The 20,954-nt window shown below is 38.4% G+C and overlaps 1 protein-coding gene across 2 annotated transcripts in view; it reads left to right on the plus strand.

Annotated features, from left to right (window-relative positions):
• CNTN5 (contactin 5) overlaps positions 1–20,954 on the plus strand; it is a 1,236,361-nt gene that overhangs the window by 1,159,960 nt on the left and 55,447 nt on the right. For both annotated transcript variants that reach the window (XM_058289033.2, XM_058289032.1), the window contains exons 17-18: positions 15,225–15,383; positions 17,382–17,531. In XM_058289033.2, coding sequence (XP_058145016.1) covers positions 15,225–15,383; positions 17,382–17,531 — 309 coding nt within the window. The remainder of the gene's footprint in view (positions 1–15,224; positions 15,384–17,381; positions 17,532–20,954) is intronic.

Raw genomic sequence — 20,954 nt, forward strand, 5'->3', positions numbered from 1 at the left:
CCTGGGTATCAAACCCTGGACCCTGCATATGGTAGGCAGACGTCCTATCAGTTGAGCCACAACTGCTTCCCCACAGTTGTTTTTCAAAGTGTCTGATCTTCATTCCAATTGTTGCTGGTGTTCTTTCAGCCTGTGAAATTTGTTGTTTCCTGCATTGCATGGGCAAATTATACAAGAGGTATACAAAATCATTCTCTATGTTTAATGTCAAGAAGGGCTATCCTAAACTCACTAATAATATTTGGGCAAAGTATCAAGAGTATGTGTTATCTGTCCATTTGTTTGGGAAAAATATCCCACTGATTGTCTTTTCATATACTTTGTATAGACACAGCCTAAACCAAACAATTGTTTCTTTAACCTAACCTTTTTGTTTCCCTGAATGCATTCTGTTTTCTGTGTCTGTCACCTAGACTGTTTTAGCAAGTCTTTTGAGTATGGAGCAGTAATTTGTTTTCATGTAGAAACTGAGAATAGACAGTTTTGCAGGGCATAAAAATACTACACAGCCCATTAGCAAAAGCCCAAATGTGGTCACCAAAACTCAAGCTGCAAGCAAAAGTTGAGCTGAAGTCAGCCTAATGCCTTGTCATATCTCCAGGAAAAACAATGGAAAATTGGTAAGTTCATTTCCATCACTACCCCCAAAATGCTGTTCTATTTTGACCTGTGTTTCAAAATATTCAACTCAATTATTTTCTTGATTTTGTGGACTGTAAAATCCCATGTAGTCTGGCCTCTGAATGATTCTTCACCAAACCATACAAAGTCCATGCCAAGTGATGAGAAAGGGCTAGCATTATTTGGAAAACACTTTTACTGCATTTTACTGCATATTGGATTTTGTCCTCCCAGTAACACCTGGCAAAGGTATATGTCTCCATTTCACTAAGGAATCCTTAATTTGGAATTACAAAGACAATTAACTCTCTAATGAGTTAGAATAACTGAAGTGAAAGAGAAAAAAAAAAAACAGGCTCAACACCAGATGAAGATTGATATTTCCAAAAAAGGAATAAGTGACTTGCTCTTGGTAAAAATCTTTCAATTATGTCTCTTTTCACTTTTTTAAATATGTAGACATTATTATTTTGTACACTTGGGCGGGAATCTGATTTGAAACAATATCGTAAAAATGGGCAGGTCACAAATACATGGGTCTGCATTATTCTTTGAGTGTATCAGTAGATTTTTCCTTTGAAAATGTGTTGATCATTGCTGAGTTACCAAAAACTGAGGGGAGGAGGGAGATGTGGGTAGGCACTGGCATGATGGGAAATAAAAGGGGTGGCTGTAAAGTTATATTAATATAATAGAGTGAGAGAAGTACATAAATCCAAGTATGCAAAATTACTGGAGAAAAGTCTGCTGTATTTTTGCTGACTTTGAAAAAACAAGATCTTCGGGAAGCTAGAACACATAGCACAGGATCTAGTTCATAGCTGGTGCTCAGTAAACATTAGTTTAATCTCAAGAGCACAATTTAAAAGTGGCCCTAGTTTTTTGAAGTGTCTGTGACGGTGCCCTTTTGACCTAAGGGACACAAGTTGGTCTTGTCTGCATAACCCCGTGGGGATTTGAAGCTCACTCTGGCATGAGCTGGATAACCACGGGCAACTCATTTTACTTCTCTTGGCCTTGGTCTCCTCATTTGTAAAATGGGGAGAATAATGCCTTATTTGCAGGCTTACTCAGAAATTTAAATGAGATTTCACATGGCTGCGTGCCTCTCAGTAGGTGGTAGATGGGTCATTTGACTTTCTTCACTCTAGGAAGCATCTGATTACCGTAACCCTTAAGATTACGAGGTAGATCTTGGTACTTCATTGCTTGTGTGGGCAGGACAAGTGCCTACATTTATCCAACAAGTGATCCTACATGATTATCCATGGACTGAAACATCCTATAGCATTCTGATTGTTTTGTCCATCTTGATCACGCTTTGGTGATACACTCTAAAAGTGATTGGGAGCATTTTGTCTGCTGCTCCTTCCTCGGAGTCACATTGACATGTTGATAGACTTGGCACAATTGTGTTCTCTGCCAGTTGATTGCCATTATAATAAACTGGGAAGCACCAGCAGGGCCATCTCAGTATATTCAGTTAACTGAGCCAATGAAATCTTTCATCAGTTTCCTGGAGCAGGCTGCTTACATTAAAATGTATTTATATGCAGTGAAGATTCCACTGGGATGACAACCATTCTTGAGCAAAAAAAAATGCAATGGCTATCTAAGAGTGCAAGGAAATTTCCTATGTGTGAAATAAACACTGAAATGCTTCAAGTACTGTTACAACAACTCACCAAGAGGCTATGACTGAGTAAAAAAAAAAGTTAAATATACAAATTATATTTCATTCTAGATAATACATATAGATGAGACTATAATATTGAGGTCATAGTCTTAAGAGTGCTGATTTCATATCAGTGACAAACATCACCATCTACATATCTAATGGTCACCATCTTGAAATCACATGTAATAGACACCAAATATATATTATCTAATTAAGTTAAATCACAGTATTCAATATTTTTAACACATAAATATGGATCCTATGAACGTTTACACAAGACTTTGCCATACCTTCAGTTTAACTGGCAATGAAGCCAAGTAAAATTAAAGACAAAGAGAAGGAAGTTTTTCTAAATACCATCAAGGGCACTGAAGGATTTGGAAATAATTGTAAAATAGAACAGTTGCAAAAAGATCAAAAGAATTGAAACAAAATTGTATGAAAGATTTTTCAAGTTCCTGTGGGCTTATGTCTTAGATTTCTAAACATTCTAGGTTAAGGTATAAAATCTCAAGGAAAAGCAATGTTTTTTGCAAACCACTTATAAGGTAATCATCTATACCAAAGTGTCACCATTCTCATTTATCAGCATTCTGATCTGGCTAATGCACGTGTTCATGAATCACAGAAAAGTATGGTATAAAACAAGTCTCTTTGAGTTACATGTTTTGTTCAGCCAGTTATTGGTCCATATAACAATTTCCTTCATGCCAAATCAAGAAATAGAACTGTTATTAGTAAACTTCATTTGAAGTACCTAATCACTGTTGCCAAGACATTTTACAAGCTGATCTGCATCGTTAAATCAAAGCTCATATATTTGTCTTGCAACCTCAACTCACAGAATGTTAAGTCAAGCTAATAAGCAGCATTGATCAAACCACACTGAACGAGATAGTCTGCATTAGAGATGCTCTCCCAGTAATCCATCCGTTAGATGGAACGTCTGTTACAAATTACCCATCCTGCAGGACTGCTCTATTTAAGTGCTTCTGCAAGAGCCCACTGTCTCCATTTCTCCGAATGAGTTAGATGGTGGCCTCATGATCATACCAAGTTCACTGACACCGTGGAACAGCGGTCATCCTTCAATCTGTGCTGAGCTTTAATGGTACATTGCATAACAGCAAATGTCTACCTATAATAGTGTAACAAAAATCCTCAGAGTATCAGCCAGCAGCCATCAAGAAACCACTGTGACCATTCTTTCTCCATTATATCTAAGCCATTCTCTAAGTTAAGCACTTAGGAAGTAAAAGCTATTGTTTTTTAAGTCCCCAGGGGACCATTCGTTTGTTCAGATAGTTAAAATATGAAATTAATGACTTCAGATACATATTTGTCAACTTACATTCTTTTCCTTGACCATGAAATATGTCCCTAGCCTCAGACAGGTATCTTGTCAAAAATGTTCTTGATATCAAGGAAAATCATGGAAGAAAATTTAAATAAATAAGTGCAAATTGATACTCTAGGGGAAAAAATGCATATCAAGAAGGTGTCCTACTTAAAGTTTAGTCCAAATATTATCAAGGGTGCACCTGTCTTAAAGAAAATGGCTTTATAAATGTGTTTGCCCTAATAATTCCAAAGTCACTTCATGGTGTGCTTGTGAAAATTAGTCATAAGACTATCATAAATTAATAGTGAGACTGAAAAATTTTTAAGTCCATATAGCTATACATTATTTCCTGGATCTTAATCTGCATTGCAGAAGGGTTATAAGTTAAGTACAATAACTCCAATATTGGATTTATAGAAAGCTATACAGAAGCATGGTACATTGAATATTGTAGAACCCATAGGGTATTTTCCAACAGGGTTTCATTTGTTCTTAGAATTTTTGTAATATTAGCTTAGTAATTAATTTTGGGTTGCTTGAGTTTTTACATAAGCAAATTGAACATTTTAAATTATTCTTACCGATTTGTACATTAGATCTCAAATATCTATTTTTCCATTTCAGAAAGATCACCTTCGATGGATGGACAATATTACTTTTGTATTGGAATATATAAAGAGCTTATAACTTCAACATATGTAAAACTTTATTAAATTTTTATGCCTGCTTCACCGTCTGGAATTGTTGGTTAATTTACCCTTCAACTGAAGTTTGTGAAAATTGACTGGGAAGTATTTGTGTTTTCTAAAACAGAACGTAATGTTTCTTAAATAAACATTTTAGAAGTCTCTATATCATGTAAAACTTTTAATATGTCATATATTCACATAAACACATACAGTAGTATTTCCCACCTTATTTTTCTGTTCCGGATAATAATATCTTTTAGGTACAGTGATCTGGAGGGTCTGACATGGCATTTAAATACTCCAGCCACAGATGGCACTGTAACTTTAGCTCACAACTGACCGGTTGGATCACGCCCATCAGCCCATCCAGCCTCAGCGAGTTCAGACTCCTAAGGACATGCAGTGCTCACAAATCATGCTGAACAGGGTAAATGTCATCAAAGGCCAATTATGTATGACCAGCATGGGGAAGGGGTCCTGCGTTTTGCTTACAATGTAAGTAGGAGTACCATACTCTAAATATGATTGTAAGGGGCTACTCTGCAAAGTATCCTTGGAGATTACCACTGTCCTTAAAATCATGCTGACCCGGGAAGCAGATGTGGCTTTAGAAGTTGGGTGCCTGCCTACCATACAGGAGGTCCCAGGTTTGGTTCCCAGTGCCTCCTAAAGAAGATGAGCCAGACAGCGAGCTGATGCAATGGGCTGACACAACGGGCTGGCATGACAAGCTGACAAAACAAGGTGATGCGATGAAAAGACACAATGAAGAAACCCAATGAGAGATACAACAAGGGGAGGGAGGTGACTCAAGCCATTGGGTGCCTCCCTCCCACATGCAAGGTCCCGGGTTCGATTTCTGGTGCCTTCTAAAAAGAAGATGAGCACACAACGAACAGACGCAGAGAGCAGACAGTGAACATAAACAACGAGGGGATGGGGGAGAAATTTTTAAAAATAAGTCTTTAAAAAAAAAAAACTGGCAACAACACTACAATAATTATATATATATATGTATTGGAAAAGCTATTTACTAAATTATCACAATTACATTTGCCAGCAAAAACTTATTGCAAAGAGAAAATGGAGATATTTTTAATGATTTAAATAGACATTCCCCAAACCTTCCTACAGCCTTCAAAGGCTTCCATCACATTTTTATCCCATGATTTTCAAATTTCTTTCCTATGACTTTTCTCATGTGTTATCCTATGATTTCCCATCACCCTCTGAACAATATCCAAACCCCTTTCCCTAACTTTCAATTCCCTTTTATCTGGCACCTCCTGCCCTTTCTGATTTTGTCACTCTTCTCTCTTCTCTTCCTTACTATGCTCCACCACACCAGAATTTTCTGTTTCTTAAACATGACTAAGTCGTTATCATGGGATTTGGCCATGGATGGGGGTTGTTTAGTTGTGTTTTGTTTTGTTTTGTTTTGACTGGAAAGCTCTTCTGTGGTGTTGTGTGGATGGTTCTGTCTCTCAGCTCCCTATCTCGTGTTGCCCACCCCTCTTCCACCCCATCTTCATCCTATTTTGTTCTCTCTTGTACACATACTACTGTCTGAAATGACCTCATTCGTTGTTCTTTGAAGGGCTCCTTCCCACCAGAATGTAAAACGCACGAGGGCAGGGTCCTTCCTTATCTTCTTTACTGCCTTATCCTCAGAATCTGGCATGTAGTAGATATTTTCTAAGTATTGTTTTTGAGCAAATGATTAAATGTATGAATGAATGAATATGCAATTTCCCCCAAATATTGTAATTAATTTTTAAAATCATATAAATGGGGAAGGATGTACAGAATATGGAGTCATAATTGAATAGATAACAACCATAGGCACAATATTAAATCTATTGCTGTGTCATATAACACATGTCGCTAAGGTAGAGAGGAAGACAGTGAAACAGAAGGAAACTTCGTTTGGAAACGGTGTGGTGAAAAGGGCCGTGGGGAGTTCCCTATGGCAAAACCACAAAACAGGTCCCTGAAGCTTGGCACATCCTTAATTAAATCCCTTCGAATTTTCTCACAACTCCTTCCCCCCTTCCACACTCTGTTCTTTTCAACACACACACACACACACACAATCTCACAAGGAATGTTCATCTAAATATTAAAAACTAAATGCAAAATAGCAAAGAATGATTGATATCATAGATTCTAGCTACATGTAGAGTAAGGGAAAGAAATTACATAAGAGAGCTAAAGAAAAGTCCTGTATGTCCCCTAAGATTTTTGGGGCCCAAGAGTGGAGTTTTTGTGCTATCAGTTGATCTATCAGTCACCAAAGGACCCAGCACCATATACCTTGCCCTGTTTGCATCTGTGAGGTCTCTAACTTGTGGCCTCAATACAAAGCCATCTGCTCACTGACCTCAAACTTGGGACCTCTGACAAGCTTTAACCTACTGCAATAGATGCCTCCCCACATTTATTAGTCCTCCCCTGGGTTTCATACAGTCACTTCTTAATTTGTATGTTCACAAGCTATACCTAATTCAGTTCTTACCGGTCATCCGTGATTTCCTTGGTGCCCATCCGGCCAGCTTTCAAACCCTGATGGCCCCTGTTTCTAGTGATGAGCAAACGTAGTGTAGCTAAGGAAACACTGGCACAGTGTTGGCTCAGCCCCCTGCCAGTTCATGGTTTACATTTCCTATGGACCCAGCACTATCACTGCTCAACTGTTATTGAATCTGCATTACATTGCTCACAGTGATTATTCCTGACCTTTTCAACCCTCTTCAGGCCACAAACGAGCTCTTCCAACTTCATTGGCATTGATTTGAATTGAAATGAATTGCATTAAATTAAAAAGATAACTTCTGAGATTCTCTTCCAAGCTTCCCCTTAATTTCTACCACTTTTTTCTCCCAATTTATCCAAGCTTGAAATTTTGGAATAATGTTTCATTGCCACTCCTGATTCTGCCTCTACAACATCTGGTGTGTCACCCCACCTTCAGTTCTAAAGCATTCCCTGGCTCTCCATTACCCAGACTTGTCCTGGTGTTTATGATCCTCAGGCTCCTCAACCGACTTTTCTCTACCTGTATATCTTCCTGTCACTCTGATCAAGGTTATACCATCTTCTCTCCCTCCCTTCAAATATGTCTTCAATGTTTAGCCTTTGGCACATTTGGTTATTTATGCCCTTTTGGTCATGATAAAAAAGCCACTTTTCCATCTTTACTACTAACCCTGATCAGACTGTTTCCTTAGAATCTTCAAAGTGAAAAACCCAGCAGGAACAAATCCTTCCAAGTTCAATATCTTAAATAATTGCCTGTGTCCCAGAGATATGAAGTAAGTCCCCAAAGCACCTGGCTAGAAAGTGGCAGAGTCTGCAGGGGAACCTAAGGCTCCCAGTATCTGCTCAGCCTCATCTTTTAAATCTGTGGTTATTTGTCTTTGTATGGTAGTTTGTCCATCTCTTTCAACCTTTAAAAAAAAATATGTAGCAATGGGAAGCACACAGAATATCCAATCATGAGTTTGTAAAGGAGGAATGTTTTGATTTTGTTTAAAAATTCCTTCTCTTGATCTTCCAATACATGGTTGAATATTTTGGTTAGAGAATTTCATTGATTACATAGTACATCTCCAATAAGTCTCAAGTCTCTATTCAAAAGTGAGTTTTCCATTACCCTATAGGTACATTTTTAATCATTCTTAAAATGTCATTGCATTATGTGTTTACCTACCTTGCTGTTTGCTTCCAGACTGGCTAGATGTCCTTTCACCTTTTCCCAGATTACTTGGCATTTTTCAATTCAGAGGGGTTTGTTTGGAATAATTACATCTAATTGGAGATTCTCTTTTCAGGTTACTTATGGTAATATAACCAGTCTTGACACCAATCAAGGAATCATTGCAATTTTAGCTCTTCATAAACGAAAAGAGCTCTCAGTTATCACTTGTAACTCAGTTACCAGTGATGGTTAATTTCATGTGTCAACTTGGCTAGGTTACTCTTGTCCAGTTGTTTGGTCAAGCACTGGACTTCTTACTACAGTGAGAATATTTTATAAATAGAATTTGCAATCTGTAAGTAATTGATTGCATCTATAATTCAACAAAGGAGTTGCCATCAGCATTGTGGGTAGTCTCATGCCAGCGTTCTTAAAAGCCAGAATTTAGGGTTTAAGAGGGGGAAGAATTTCTGCCACAACTTCAGCATTGCCTCTTGCTGGAATTTCTACCCAGGCAGTTTTCCCCGAGGAATTCAGACAAAGGACTTCAACGTCAACTTTATCACCATTTTCAGCTTCCAGCCTGCCGTATGGAGTTAGAGCTAGCCGGCCCCGTGGTCATTTCAACCAGTTTCTCATTCTCTCTTAAGTCAGCAACCAGACTAGCCTGTTGGGTAAATTTAAATTACTCTTTCAGTTGTTTATTACAAACCTCTATTGATACAGTTTGTGCTAAATACTGTTCTAGGCACTAGGGATGCAATTGTGAACCCACTACAGGCACAATTTTAGCCCTCCTCTACCTGAAATCTAAAAAGGAAAGCAGCCACCCCTAAAATAATCACAGAAGTAAATTGAAAGTTTCCACTGTGATTTCAACTAAGAGTACATGCTACAATGGATGTACATAATAAAGTGATTTTATCTAAGTAGAACTGTCAGAGAAGTCTTCTCCAAGGAATTCAAGCTTGAGTGAGAAATTTGATATTTGAAGCCTATTTAGCTTGACTAAATATTAACTTTTTTTTTGAAATGTTTTATCATTAGTTACCCATAATCTTTAAATTGCATCTATACAAAGTGGTCCTTTGTACTGTAATGGTTCATTGTATGTGCTTGATCTAAACAATTAAAGTAAAAGTTACTCTTTAGGGTCTCCATTATTGTATTTTTTTCTCTGCATTAATCTAACTTACCAGATAGTAGCTAAACTGCCCTTCAGTTGGTTTTAGAAAGGCAGTTGGCAGCGCTTTGCTTCTAGGACGCTTCCATGCTTGCTTCCCTTTCTCTGCACCATACTCCAGCAATGTGTTTGGAAGTAGAAGTCTGTCCCCAGAAAAGTACTTATAAGCTTAAAAAGGGATTAATTTAGGCTAACATGGCATAGCTGGTATCAAGATTTTTATTTTAGTTTTATTGCATTTAGGGCAAAGACCTTTAATGTTTTGAATCCCAGTAAAGTTCATTTTTTTTCCAAAATCTTCTTTGTAAGAAAAAGAGTGGGAAAGCCCCCAAGTCAAATAAAAAAGAATATATTTATAACATAAAAAGTAACATATAGCAATAGTCATCTTAGTTGAATCAGTAGGTCCCAGATTCTGGCAGAGAATGTGGTTACCGAGTGAGAGAAACCAGGCAGCTTGCCTTGGTGTGGTGAGTCGGTGCCAACTTTAAAGGATTTGGCCTCCCCAGGAGCTGGCCGATTACCCACGAGGACGCCAAAGCCTGACACCTCCTGGTGTTGTCTATAAAGAGAATGGACGTCATTTAGCAAGAGGCCAGTTCACAAGTTCCTATTTGTCACCACACTAATTTGTCATATGATTTGCTTTGAACAGGAAATATCCCACCAGGGGACGATAAATTAAAGCCTTTAACATTTGTCTTTCTCTGCCCATAGCCTAAGACCTTCTTGAGCCATTGATTGATTGATGGATTGAGGTACCAAGGTGAGGGATTGAACCCAGGACCCCCTGAGTAGGAAGCCAGCGCTCAGCCACTGAGCCACATCAGTTCCCCTGAGTTGGTTTTTTCATTTTGTTTGCTTGTTGCTTGTTTCAGTTTTTTTTGGAGGCACTGGGAACCAAACCTGGGAGCTCCCATGTGGGAAGCAGGCATTCAACCTCTTGAGCCACCTCCACTCCCGTATTTTTTTTTTGAGGAACAAGAGGAATTTTCCTATCTTTAGTGTTACTTCCTCATCTGAAAAATGAGAAGGCTGAACTAGATAACTCCAATTAACTTCAAAATTGCAAGACTCTGAATAATAATTCTTAACTGTTGTATAAAGACACCTGTTCCATATTACCAGCATAACAGTGACAGCTGTAGGAGTTTCAAGGTGATAACTGTTTTATTCATTGTTCAGCTCTAAAAGTCAATGGCGTCTCAAGAGGAGGACACGGGCCAACTGCACAGTAGGTCAGTGAGACGAGCCAGCCCGATGGCAGGCCTGGGCTTGACGGGGGCGGTCGACCTCAGGGGGCTCGGCTCCTGCCACGGCCTGGCTCTTATCACTTGCTCAGCAGTCCTGAGTAGGAAGAAAGGAGCAGACGGTGTCCGTGTGTCTAAGCTGACTACTTTCAAATAAAATATTTATTTTAATGATCTTATAATAGTGCTCTCCCAATTAATGCCCATCTGACACTGAATCATTACTGCTAAATATAAAATTTCATGAGATTTCTACTAAACGAATGACATCTGTATACCACTCAGATCCTAACTGCTGTCACACATTTATCATCACTGAAACATTTGTCCCTTATTAATCTATTTTCAAAGATGCCTTGTGTTGATTAGCTGCAAAAGCCTTTTAGGAAAACTTTAATGCCCTGATTTTTAAAAAAAATATCAGAAGATGGCAAAAAATAGGGCCGTTATTAACATATCTTAAAAACCAAAGGTATAATATTAACTATAATTAATATATTTATTAATGTATATTAATGTATTTATACATTATATATACATCATATATACATTATGTAATGTATATGTGATATATATACATTAATGTATATTAATATAATGTATATTAATTCATTAATATAATGAATGTATATGAAGGAAATGAATTCTAGCAAGCATTCAGTAGGTAATGTCTGAAAAGATATTTTTCTCTATTGATAGCATTGATAAACCAATATTAATATCAATACCTAAATCTTGTTTTCATTTTTTTATAAGGATTGAAAATTGTATTGAATCTATTTTAGAAGGTAAATCACACCACTAATTGTTCAGAATCTTTACACTAATATAGTCATAAGAAATATTTTGGATTTATAAGAATTAGAGAAATGGTCTCCTCATAGACTTTAATATTCTGTTTCTGATCATGTTGAGCCTCACTATTAAATCATAGGAAAAGGTTTAATTTCTTCATTAATGGAACTATTATGTCATATTTATTGGCACTCCCCTCTAAACTTGAGTAAAAACAGTAAACTTTCATATATACATGTCTTTGTTTTATATCATAGTTGTAACATTTTTAAGTGTTTTTACTTTTTTAATATAACATTTAAAACTCAAAACGAGACTCCTCCTTTTCTTTCCTTCCTTCTTCCTTTCATTTTAAAAAATTATTAATATTTACAGAGGACCTAATATATGCCAAGTACCATGTCAGGCTTTTTAGATATTCAGACAATTGGCAATTTCAGAAAATAATTATAGCCAATGAAATAAATGCTATAAGATGTAAAATATATGCCCAAAGCACTGGAGCATACCATTATCACTGCTGGGCTTTTGATTTTCCTAAAAGCTCTGTCTCTAATTAGGTTTTTTTTTTAATTTTAAAAAAATTTTTCTCCCCTAAACCTCCCCCCCCCCCACGTTGTCTGCTCTCTGTGTCCATTTGCTGTGTGTTCTTCTGTATCCACTTGTATTCTTTTCAGTGGCAATGGGAATCTGCGTTTCTTTTTGTTGCATCATCTTGCTGCATCGGCTCTCCATGTGTGCGGCACCACTCCTGGGTGGGCTGCGCTTTTCACGCGGGGCAGTTCTCCTGGCGGGGTGCACTCCTTGTGCATGGGGCACCCTTACACGGGGGACACCCCTGCGTGGCACAGCGCTCCTTGTACACAGCACCACTGCACGTGGGCCAGCTCACCACACAGGTCAGGAGGCCCTGGGTTTGAACCCATATGGTAGGTGGACGCTCTATCAGTTGAGCCACATCCGCTTCCCCTCATTAGATTTTAACACATAGCAGGCTGCAACTGTCTTGTCCTTCTGAGAATGCTGTCCCCGCCCACCTACCACGGAGCACGGTGCTTTACCAATACCGCCCACTCAGTCAGTGTTTATTTAGCTGACTAGAATATATAATACTTAGGATGTCACAGACATGTGCAATCTGGAGGTATTTTTTACCTTAAAATAATTTCTTTATTTTGTTTGATTTTATAAGCGATATATCCTTATTGTACAGAATCAAAAAACTCAAATAAGTAATGTAGAATAACAAGTAAGTTACCTTTATCTTCATTATCAAGCAATAATCACTATGTACATTTTAATGCACTTCTTTCCATTCTTTTCCTTTGCATAATTTTCAGATTACCATTTATACAATTATGTTTACATACAATTTTGCATTTCACTTTTTTCTACTTATTAGATCATGAGCTTTTCCCATGGAATTAAGTAGTCTTCAATATTAGGTAGTTTAATAGCTGCCTAATATTCCATTATAAGAATTTATTATTTAAACATTACGGTCTTATTGGACAATTAGTTGTATATTATATTTTGTAATTATAAATATTTAAACAGCCACCATCAGTATCTTGGTGCATAAATCTTTGTTGCAGTCACTGATTATTTTGCAAAGACAACATTTGGGCAAATAGCCACATATAGAGAAAAGTAGTTTGGTTCAAGCTGAAGATTGTTTTAAATTAAATTACTGTTACCTATTATTAAAAGAAATATGTCTTTCTTTTAGAAAACTAATTTTAAAACATTTTCATAGAACTTTAGTACAAAAAAAAGCAAATTATTTTATTTTAACCTAATAGTTATTTTCCATAGTGTCTCCCATGGGACCCTGCATTTAGGCAATTGTTAAAAAAATTTTTTGAAGAAGTGAGTAAATAGAATGGATGGAATGGAGCAGAATAAGTGGAACAATATATGAGCACTTGATAAGTGACTTTGTTGGCAGTCAGTAGCTCAATCTTAAGTCTTTTTTCAGAGTAACTTGATGCTCCGCCTTACAGATCTCATCTATGAGCAGCTCTCAAAACAAACTGTCTTTAAGATCTGTTATCCAGTTATCCACTGTTGCCCCGAAACTCCATGGCTTAAAGTGCCGATCTGTTGTTTCCTCCCCTGGCTTTGGTGGTTGATAGGCACAGCTAGGCTCTTCTGGCTTGGCCTCTCACATGGATGGATCAGACAGGATCGTGGGCTGGAGGCATCTCAAGGCCTTTTCGCTCCATATCAGGTGCCTGGGCTGGGAGGGCTGGACAGCGGGGCCAGTAGGAGCTGGCTCGCCCTCTCTCCCTCCCTCCCTCTTTCCCTCCCTCCCTCTTTCCCTCTCCTGGGCCTCTCCAAATGGCTGGCTGGAGCTGCTTCAGGGCATGTGCTCTCAGTGTAATTGGGCTTCTAACATGGCAGCTGGCTTTTTCTGTAACCAGGATTCCAGGAGACCTGGGTGAAGCTTCTTATAACCAAACCTCAGAAGTCATGCAGTGTCCCTTCTACCCTTTTCTTTTGGGTCAACCAGTGACAGGCAGACCATATTCAATGGGGGTAAAAGCATAGACTGTGCCCTTCAATGAGGGTAGAGCTTGCATGTAATAGAAGAGGAGAAAATAATGGCGGCCATTTTATACAGACTGCCCCAAGGTTCCTAACGCATCCTTCAAATACCATCTCTGTCTCTACCACATACTTTCCCAAACACATGTTTCTCTTTGTTTCTCTCCTTCAGTTAAAACCACTTCCCAGATTAACAGTGAAAGGAGAAGAGTTTGTGTACTTCTTGCTTCTACAGATCTGGCGTTACAAGGAGATCTGAATTCAAATCTCAGCAGCACCCTTTACTAGCAAAAAGACTTGGCCAAGTATCTTCTGACTAGAATGGGTTTTATTTGATTACCAGTGCATCCATAACACTTAACATAGAATAAGCACTCGGTAAATGTTTATTGACTAAATATCTGTGAGTTCCCATTACCTCATCTCTGAGATGGGGATCAGAATGCCCACCAAACCCCAAGAGCAACAGGGTACATTGGGGCCAATTTAAAAAATAATAATAACTGCAGTATTTAAAGGGTTTTTTTTTTTTTCAATCAAAATGAAGGCATTCTTGCAACTTGAATTATCCACGTTATGGAAGAGAAGAATGCTAATAAGAAAACTGACGTTGTTTTTTAGCCACTAGAATGCAAACAGCTGTTTAAAAATAAGCACAATTCTAAAATTACTATTTTAGAAATAAAAATGCAAAGATATGTTTCTTTTCGAATCATATGTTGTTATTTCTTGAAGCTGACAGCCAATGTACACCCAAGACTGATCATGACTATTCTAAACTATCCTTTCATGTCAAAAGATAAATAACATTCTCTGATTCATCAGCCCCTACCCCTCCAAAAAAAAAAAAGGATCTAATCTCATCCTCTGAATTCCCTACAAAATTTTATCTGTGCCTCACTTCTGGTCTTTGCCCTTCCCTGGTCTCTACTCTCATTATTTCTGAGCCTTTCATTCTCCCCTCTTAGAATCTAAGCCACTTGATAGCACACATCAGCATGTTTATACATTTTTGGTATAAATTACCATAACCTTTAGCTTTTGAGTAAGGATGGGGTCACTTCTGTCTCTGATAGTATTGCCTCTCACCCTCTGTTGCTGTCCCTGGAAACGGTGGTTGATTTCAACAGACGTAGTTAATATTGGTTCTAATTATTTTTCTTTTGCTGTAAAATGTGATACTAATTGGTAGTTGCCTCCAAGCACAAAGTGTCAGAAAAAAATCAAATCTATGTTAATGTACCACCAGATATCATGGAAACCAAAGTGCATCCCATGATTTTTGCTGTCAATTTTCATTAGTAAACATGTATTTCATGAAGATGATTACAGAGTGTCTGATTGGACCCTTGTTGGAAATAGTGTCCCACAGCTCCTCAGAACGGTTTGTACTTAACTTTGTCCCTTGCCTTTTGCCCACAGGTCCCCCAGGCCCGCCTGGAATAGTGATAGTTGAGGAGATCACCGAGAGCACAGCCACACTGTCCTGGAGTCCAGCCGCCGACAACCACAGCCCCATCTCCTCCTACAACCTGCAGGCCCGGAGCCCGTTCTCCCTGGGCTGGCAGACGGTCAAAACAGGTAGGAGACGCTAAGGCAGTACCACGCAACACCAGAGCAGCTTCCTGTCTCATGCGTTCTATTTGCTGGTGATCTCAGAGACCTCCCTCTTGAATTCTGGAGTATTTTCGACCTGACCACTCCAAGGATGGAGTTGACGCCAACAGATACAAAGCTGCATGTCTTGACGGCAGAGACTGGGATGGGATGAGAACAGATGTTCAATAGGGGACATGGAAAGTTTTGCATATCTATTAAACATCCAAATTGGAATGCCAAGTAGGCAAATGGGTGTACGAATCTGCAGTGCAGGAGAGAGATACAGCATAAAGATATAAATTAGGGAGTTTGGGCATATAAATTGTTATTTAAAACCATGATTCTGCACATCATCCCCAAGGAAATAAGTAGAAATAGAAAAGAGAAAACTATGAAAACAGAGAAACTGAGTGAAAGCTGGAAGGAAGGAAAGGCTAAGAGGGTTTTGTTTTCTGTTGGTGGGGGGAAAAAACACCTGCCTGCTTGTTTGCTGATGAGAAAGATCCATTAGAGGCGGCTGTGGGAGAAAAAGCAGACACGAGAGGGCCACAGGCGAGAGGTGCCCCGGAGAGGATTTAGGTTTCTATCAAAGTGAAAAGCTGGAGGAGTGTTTCAAGAAGAGAATAAGTGTGTAGGGGATTTTGTTGATGACGGGCCATGAATTCCAAAGGTCAGGAATTAGGGAGGGAGCTGGGGCAGAAGAGAAAAAGTGCAGAATTCGATGGGGATGAGAATGCAGATGACCAGGGACAGCTCAGACGCCTCCGGCTGCTTGAGGTGACTGACATCAGCAAGCGTAAAGGAAGCGGTGAGGAGGCCCCGGAGCAGCCGGGAGAAACGGTGACCACGTGGTGTCCTTTGGGAAGGTGACCCCTGCTTCCCACCTCTGAGCTTGGCAGGGCACAGCTCAGTGTTTCAATAACTACAGACTGAACAGTGGCCTTTTCGCCCCACCTCTTTGACTGCCAGGATGTGACTCAGGTGCCAGTGCAGCAAATGGGCACAACTATTCTCCAGGTGTTCATTTCACTGCCTAAAAAAAAATCAATTCCGCGTCCTGTGGAACTTATCCAGGGTCCACACTGCCTACTCACTGGTCATTTACCTTCACAGAGCTGATAATTTAGTAACATTCGGTGAAATTTCAGAAGAGATTTTCATGAAAAATCTAAGATGCCTTTAATTCACTCTGTCATAAAAAACTGTGTTGTCATCAGATCAGGGGCCCCCCTCCCACCCCCATGGTTAAACAGAAAGCCAGGACTGATGCAAATCCAGAGGAATTTTGCACACCATGAGGAAAGCTCTCCCTTTTTTTTCCCCGTTTCATCCTTCCAGCAAATGTTCTTCTAGAAACATTTCTTAGACAGTGCAGACTTGTGAATCAGAAAAGCCATCCCAAATAGAGTTTACTTGCTATGTAAAAAATATTTTACTGCATGGTGATTGTCTTTGACAATTTAGTGCTTCAATGTAATAACATCTAAATGTAATGCAAAAGTTACTCCACGGAGAATTCAGAGCTTCCTCCTAGATCGCACAAATTAGAGCTTTCAAATTAGGAAGTTACATTCTTAATCTCAACTTAGAACTGCCAAGCATCTTAGCATGTTTGTCAGACCTGGGAGAGGCAAATTGATTGAGAAATTCCCCAAGAGATTGGGGGAAAAAATTATTAAATTATAGCCTTACATGACATCTTGTTTGGGGTTACAGGGTTGATGAAATTATGTTTAGTGTAGAAAATGACAAGTTATACATAAGGACGAGAGAAAAGAATTCTAATTTTTGCCAGCAAACTTGGACATATAGAAGTGCTTAATTCCTGAAGACTGATTTTCCTTTGGGGCCACGCCTGTGTGTTGTAAGGAAGGGGGCATCAGCCTGCTGGTTCTGAGGGTGGACGTGCTCTCCTTCACCGCCGTTCAGAGCGCCTTCCCCAGTCCTCCTAGTGACATGCAATCTCTTTCCTCTCTGTAGTCCCCGAAGTGATAACAGGGGACATGGAGTCCGCCGTGGCAGTAGACCTGAATCCCTGGGTGGAATATGAATTTAGGGTGGTAGCTACCAACCCCATTGGGACCGGAGATCCAAGCACCCCGTCTCGAATGATCCGCACAAATGAAGCAGGTGAGAACTGAGTCAGGATTCTGAATTTGGCATGCCTCTGACCTCTTTGAAAGCAAGTTGAGTGAACGGTTATTGCTTGCCTCAGCGTACTTTTCCTAATTCATTCCACAAAATCATTTTCTTTAAAATCTTGTATTGGTTTTCAGGTCTTTCCCTCGTTGATCCCCCCAAATACAGGCTTCTAGATGCTTCAGTTTCCTCCCAAGCCCCACATCCATCTTTCAAGATATCATGAAACTGAAGCAGTATCTTCTAATTACATGCTCATTGAATGTAGCATATCCGTACAATTCCTAAGGGGTCGTTTCACCTTCTTTTTCTCCCTTGACCTCACTTACCTTTAATTACAGTGTACTTCCTGAGAACTCTTTTGTGTGGTGCCCCCCCACCTAGAATGAATTAACTTTGCAAAGACAAACGTTGTCCTTCCTTGACCTGCTAGTACCTCCTTAAAGTCTAGGTGTAATAGAAGCAGCTGTCTGCTTCCTGACTTAGAAAGCCTAGCTTTCTTCAGATCCTGTAGAATGAAGTAACTCTGATAGAATGTTTCTAATGACACATGAGGGAAATTAACCACTTTATTTAAAACTACAGTTTAAAATACTTTTACTATCACCTTGCAGAAACAGAGAAAGTTGTGCTTTGAGGTTTTTTTTTAGTAGATCATTGATTACTTTGTACCAGGTCATATTGACATTTATCTTACATATCCCTATAAAATTGTATTTTAAGAAAGTACCAAGTAAGACACTTAATTAGGAAAACACAAACATCACTAATGCTGGTGAGAACAATTTGAAAACAATAGAGAAATGGTGAGGGTGAGCAGGTAGTAACTATAGGGATTGAAAAAAAGGCAAGTTTGCACTCAATAGTAGCATAGATCTCAATAATCCTTAAAATATAAGTGTACTCAGCCTTGCTGTCACTGGTTTGGCCTAAATGGACCTGGCAGGAAATTTCTAAAAGGAATTTTCTCTCTTCCTGACCCATCTCTTTAATGGGTAAAATATTAATATTTAGAATGAAAAGAAGAATTATAATAATCTAGTGTATGCAAGCTTAAAGAAAGGAAACAAAAACAAAACAAAACAGCCCGTTGAAAACATTGGGGAGAACTTGAACCCGGCTTTGTTCACTTCATCCCTCCTGTCGGTGTTACGTTGATGGAGATGGTTATTTCATTCTTTAATTACTGTTTTGTTTTCTCCCTTGTTTCTGAATTACCTCTAATTTAAGTTCTGCCATTTCTGGAGTACCTGTTAGTCATTAGTATTTGTGTGTATCAGGAATGTGCAGTCACTGTTTAGAAGGTTTTATTTACAGTAAACTGATATCCAAATATTTCCTTTTGAAAATACCCCTCCCCTACACCTTAATTTTTACATTCCTTATTGTTTTATTAAATATCAAGTGTTCTTTGACAAATTTGGTGCTTACGTGGTAGGCAGACAAAAGTAAAATGTATCTGTTGTTATATCAGCAAGTTTGTTTAAAACTCAGAGATCAGAATGGAGGAATAAAATATGGACTAGAGTGGACTTACTGATATTCTACTATAAAACTGTAATTGTGACGAGTAATAGAAGAAATTTTAGCATCAAGGTGGAGAAAGTGGCCACAGTAGTTGCTGAGGGCAGGAAGAGGATAGAAGAGATGTGATGTGGGGGCATTTTTGGGACTTTGAGTTGTCCTAAATGATATTGCAGGGACAGATGCCAGACAATATATATCCTGCCATAACCCACTGAATGTACTGGGGGAGAGAGTGAACTACAGGGTAAACTATCATCTATGTGGTGCAGCAGTGCTCCACAATGTGTTCACCGAGTACGATGAGTGTGCCATGATGATGGGGGAGGTTGTTGGTTTGGGAGGAGGAGGGTGGGGGGATGGGAGGATATACAGGAACCTCTTATATTTTTTAGTGTAACATTTTTTTGGTGAGGTATATATCTTCAAAAAAATAAAAGTTACAAAAATTATATGGTGGGGGTGGGGAATGAGTTACATGGAAACCTCTTATGTTTTTTGTTTTTTATGTTTTTTTAATGTAACATTCCTTGTGATCTATTAACTTTAATTTTAAAAAAAAGAAAAAAATTGTATTAAATTCTCCTATTAATAATGTATAACTATATATTTCTCCCTTCAAATTTGTCAACATTTGTTTCATGTATTTTGTAGCTTTGCAGTATATATATATAATTGTTTATATGTATATATTTATTTTAAAAAAAACAACTCAGAGATCAAATTTGCCTTACTGATTTTTACCCCATTTAGATTTCACACAATGATAGGATTGCTGTTTCATTGCACGTCTTCACAGGTCTGCTTATTTGTAAATAGCCTTTTGCTCATTTGGAAAAATAAACCAGTAAACATTTTTCTGTTGTATTTTCAGAACAATTTTGCCTCATTATTCCTGTTTTAGCTGAAGAACTGTATTCCTTTTGGACAGTAATGTTTACTGTTTAACTTAAACCTTAAAAAACCTAAAGTAAGTGGCTGAGAAAGGGGTGCCGTCGTCCCTGTGCACTGCTTCTCCTTGGCACCATGGACAGGGTCTGGCTCCTGTCTTCAGTCGAGCCTTGCTGACAGATTAAAAGGAGCGTTTTTTTTTTCCTTTATACCCCCATCCGCATACAAACACCCAGGTCACAGACACACGAACATGAAAGCCACAGAATTAGCTTTGTCCGTTCCGTTATAATTAAAGAATTGAACTAAAAATGTAATTTTTTTTACTTCTAACTACATGAAGCTGATAGTAATTAAAATAATCTATTGAAAGAGTCAATTCTTTCTCTAAAGCATACAAGGTCTGGTCTAAACAAGAAAGAATGAGAGAATGAAAGGGAAAAGGAGACAAAGGGAGAAAGAGAGAGAAAGAAATGAAGAAAGAAAAAAAGACACAGATAAGAAAGCCCCAAGTTGTTGATTTAGTGCATTAAGTGCAAATAACCATACAAAAGATGTTCAGGGGATGTCCAGCTTTCCATATAAAAATTAAGCAAGAAAATAAAAAGACATAAAAATAACCTCAATGTTGGAAAAAATGTATCTACAGAAACCCAACTTTTCTGCTTTTGTGATTTGCCCAAGTTGTTTTTTCTGCTACTTTTTCAGTTATGTGAATTTTAAATTGATCATTAATTGCCTGGTTGGATTTTCAAGCTTCCGTAAAATCAGCCAGGCTTTCATTGAGTACAGGTGTTCATTAATTAAGAGCATAGCAGGTTAGTCATTCCCCGTTTGATGTATTCACCGTACAGATATTGAAATGACTGCCAACGGTAGTACTTAGGCTCACATATTTTCTAAAAAGCACTGCCTTACTTAGCATATTGTTAATTGTGTTTAAACAAAGGTGAAGATTATTGCCTAATTCAGAGGCATTCTATAAATATTCATTTCCAA

Source organism: Dasypus novemcinctus, chromosome 27 (assembly GCF_030445035.2).
Source record: "Dasypus novemcinctus isolate mDasNov1 chromosome 27, mDasNov1.1.hap2, whole genome shotgun sequence".
Classification (NCBI taxonomy): domain Eukaryota; kingdom Metazoa; phylum Chordata; class Mammalia; order Cingulata; family Dasypodidae; genus Dasypus; species Dasypus novemcinctus.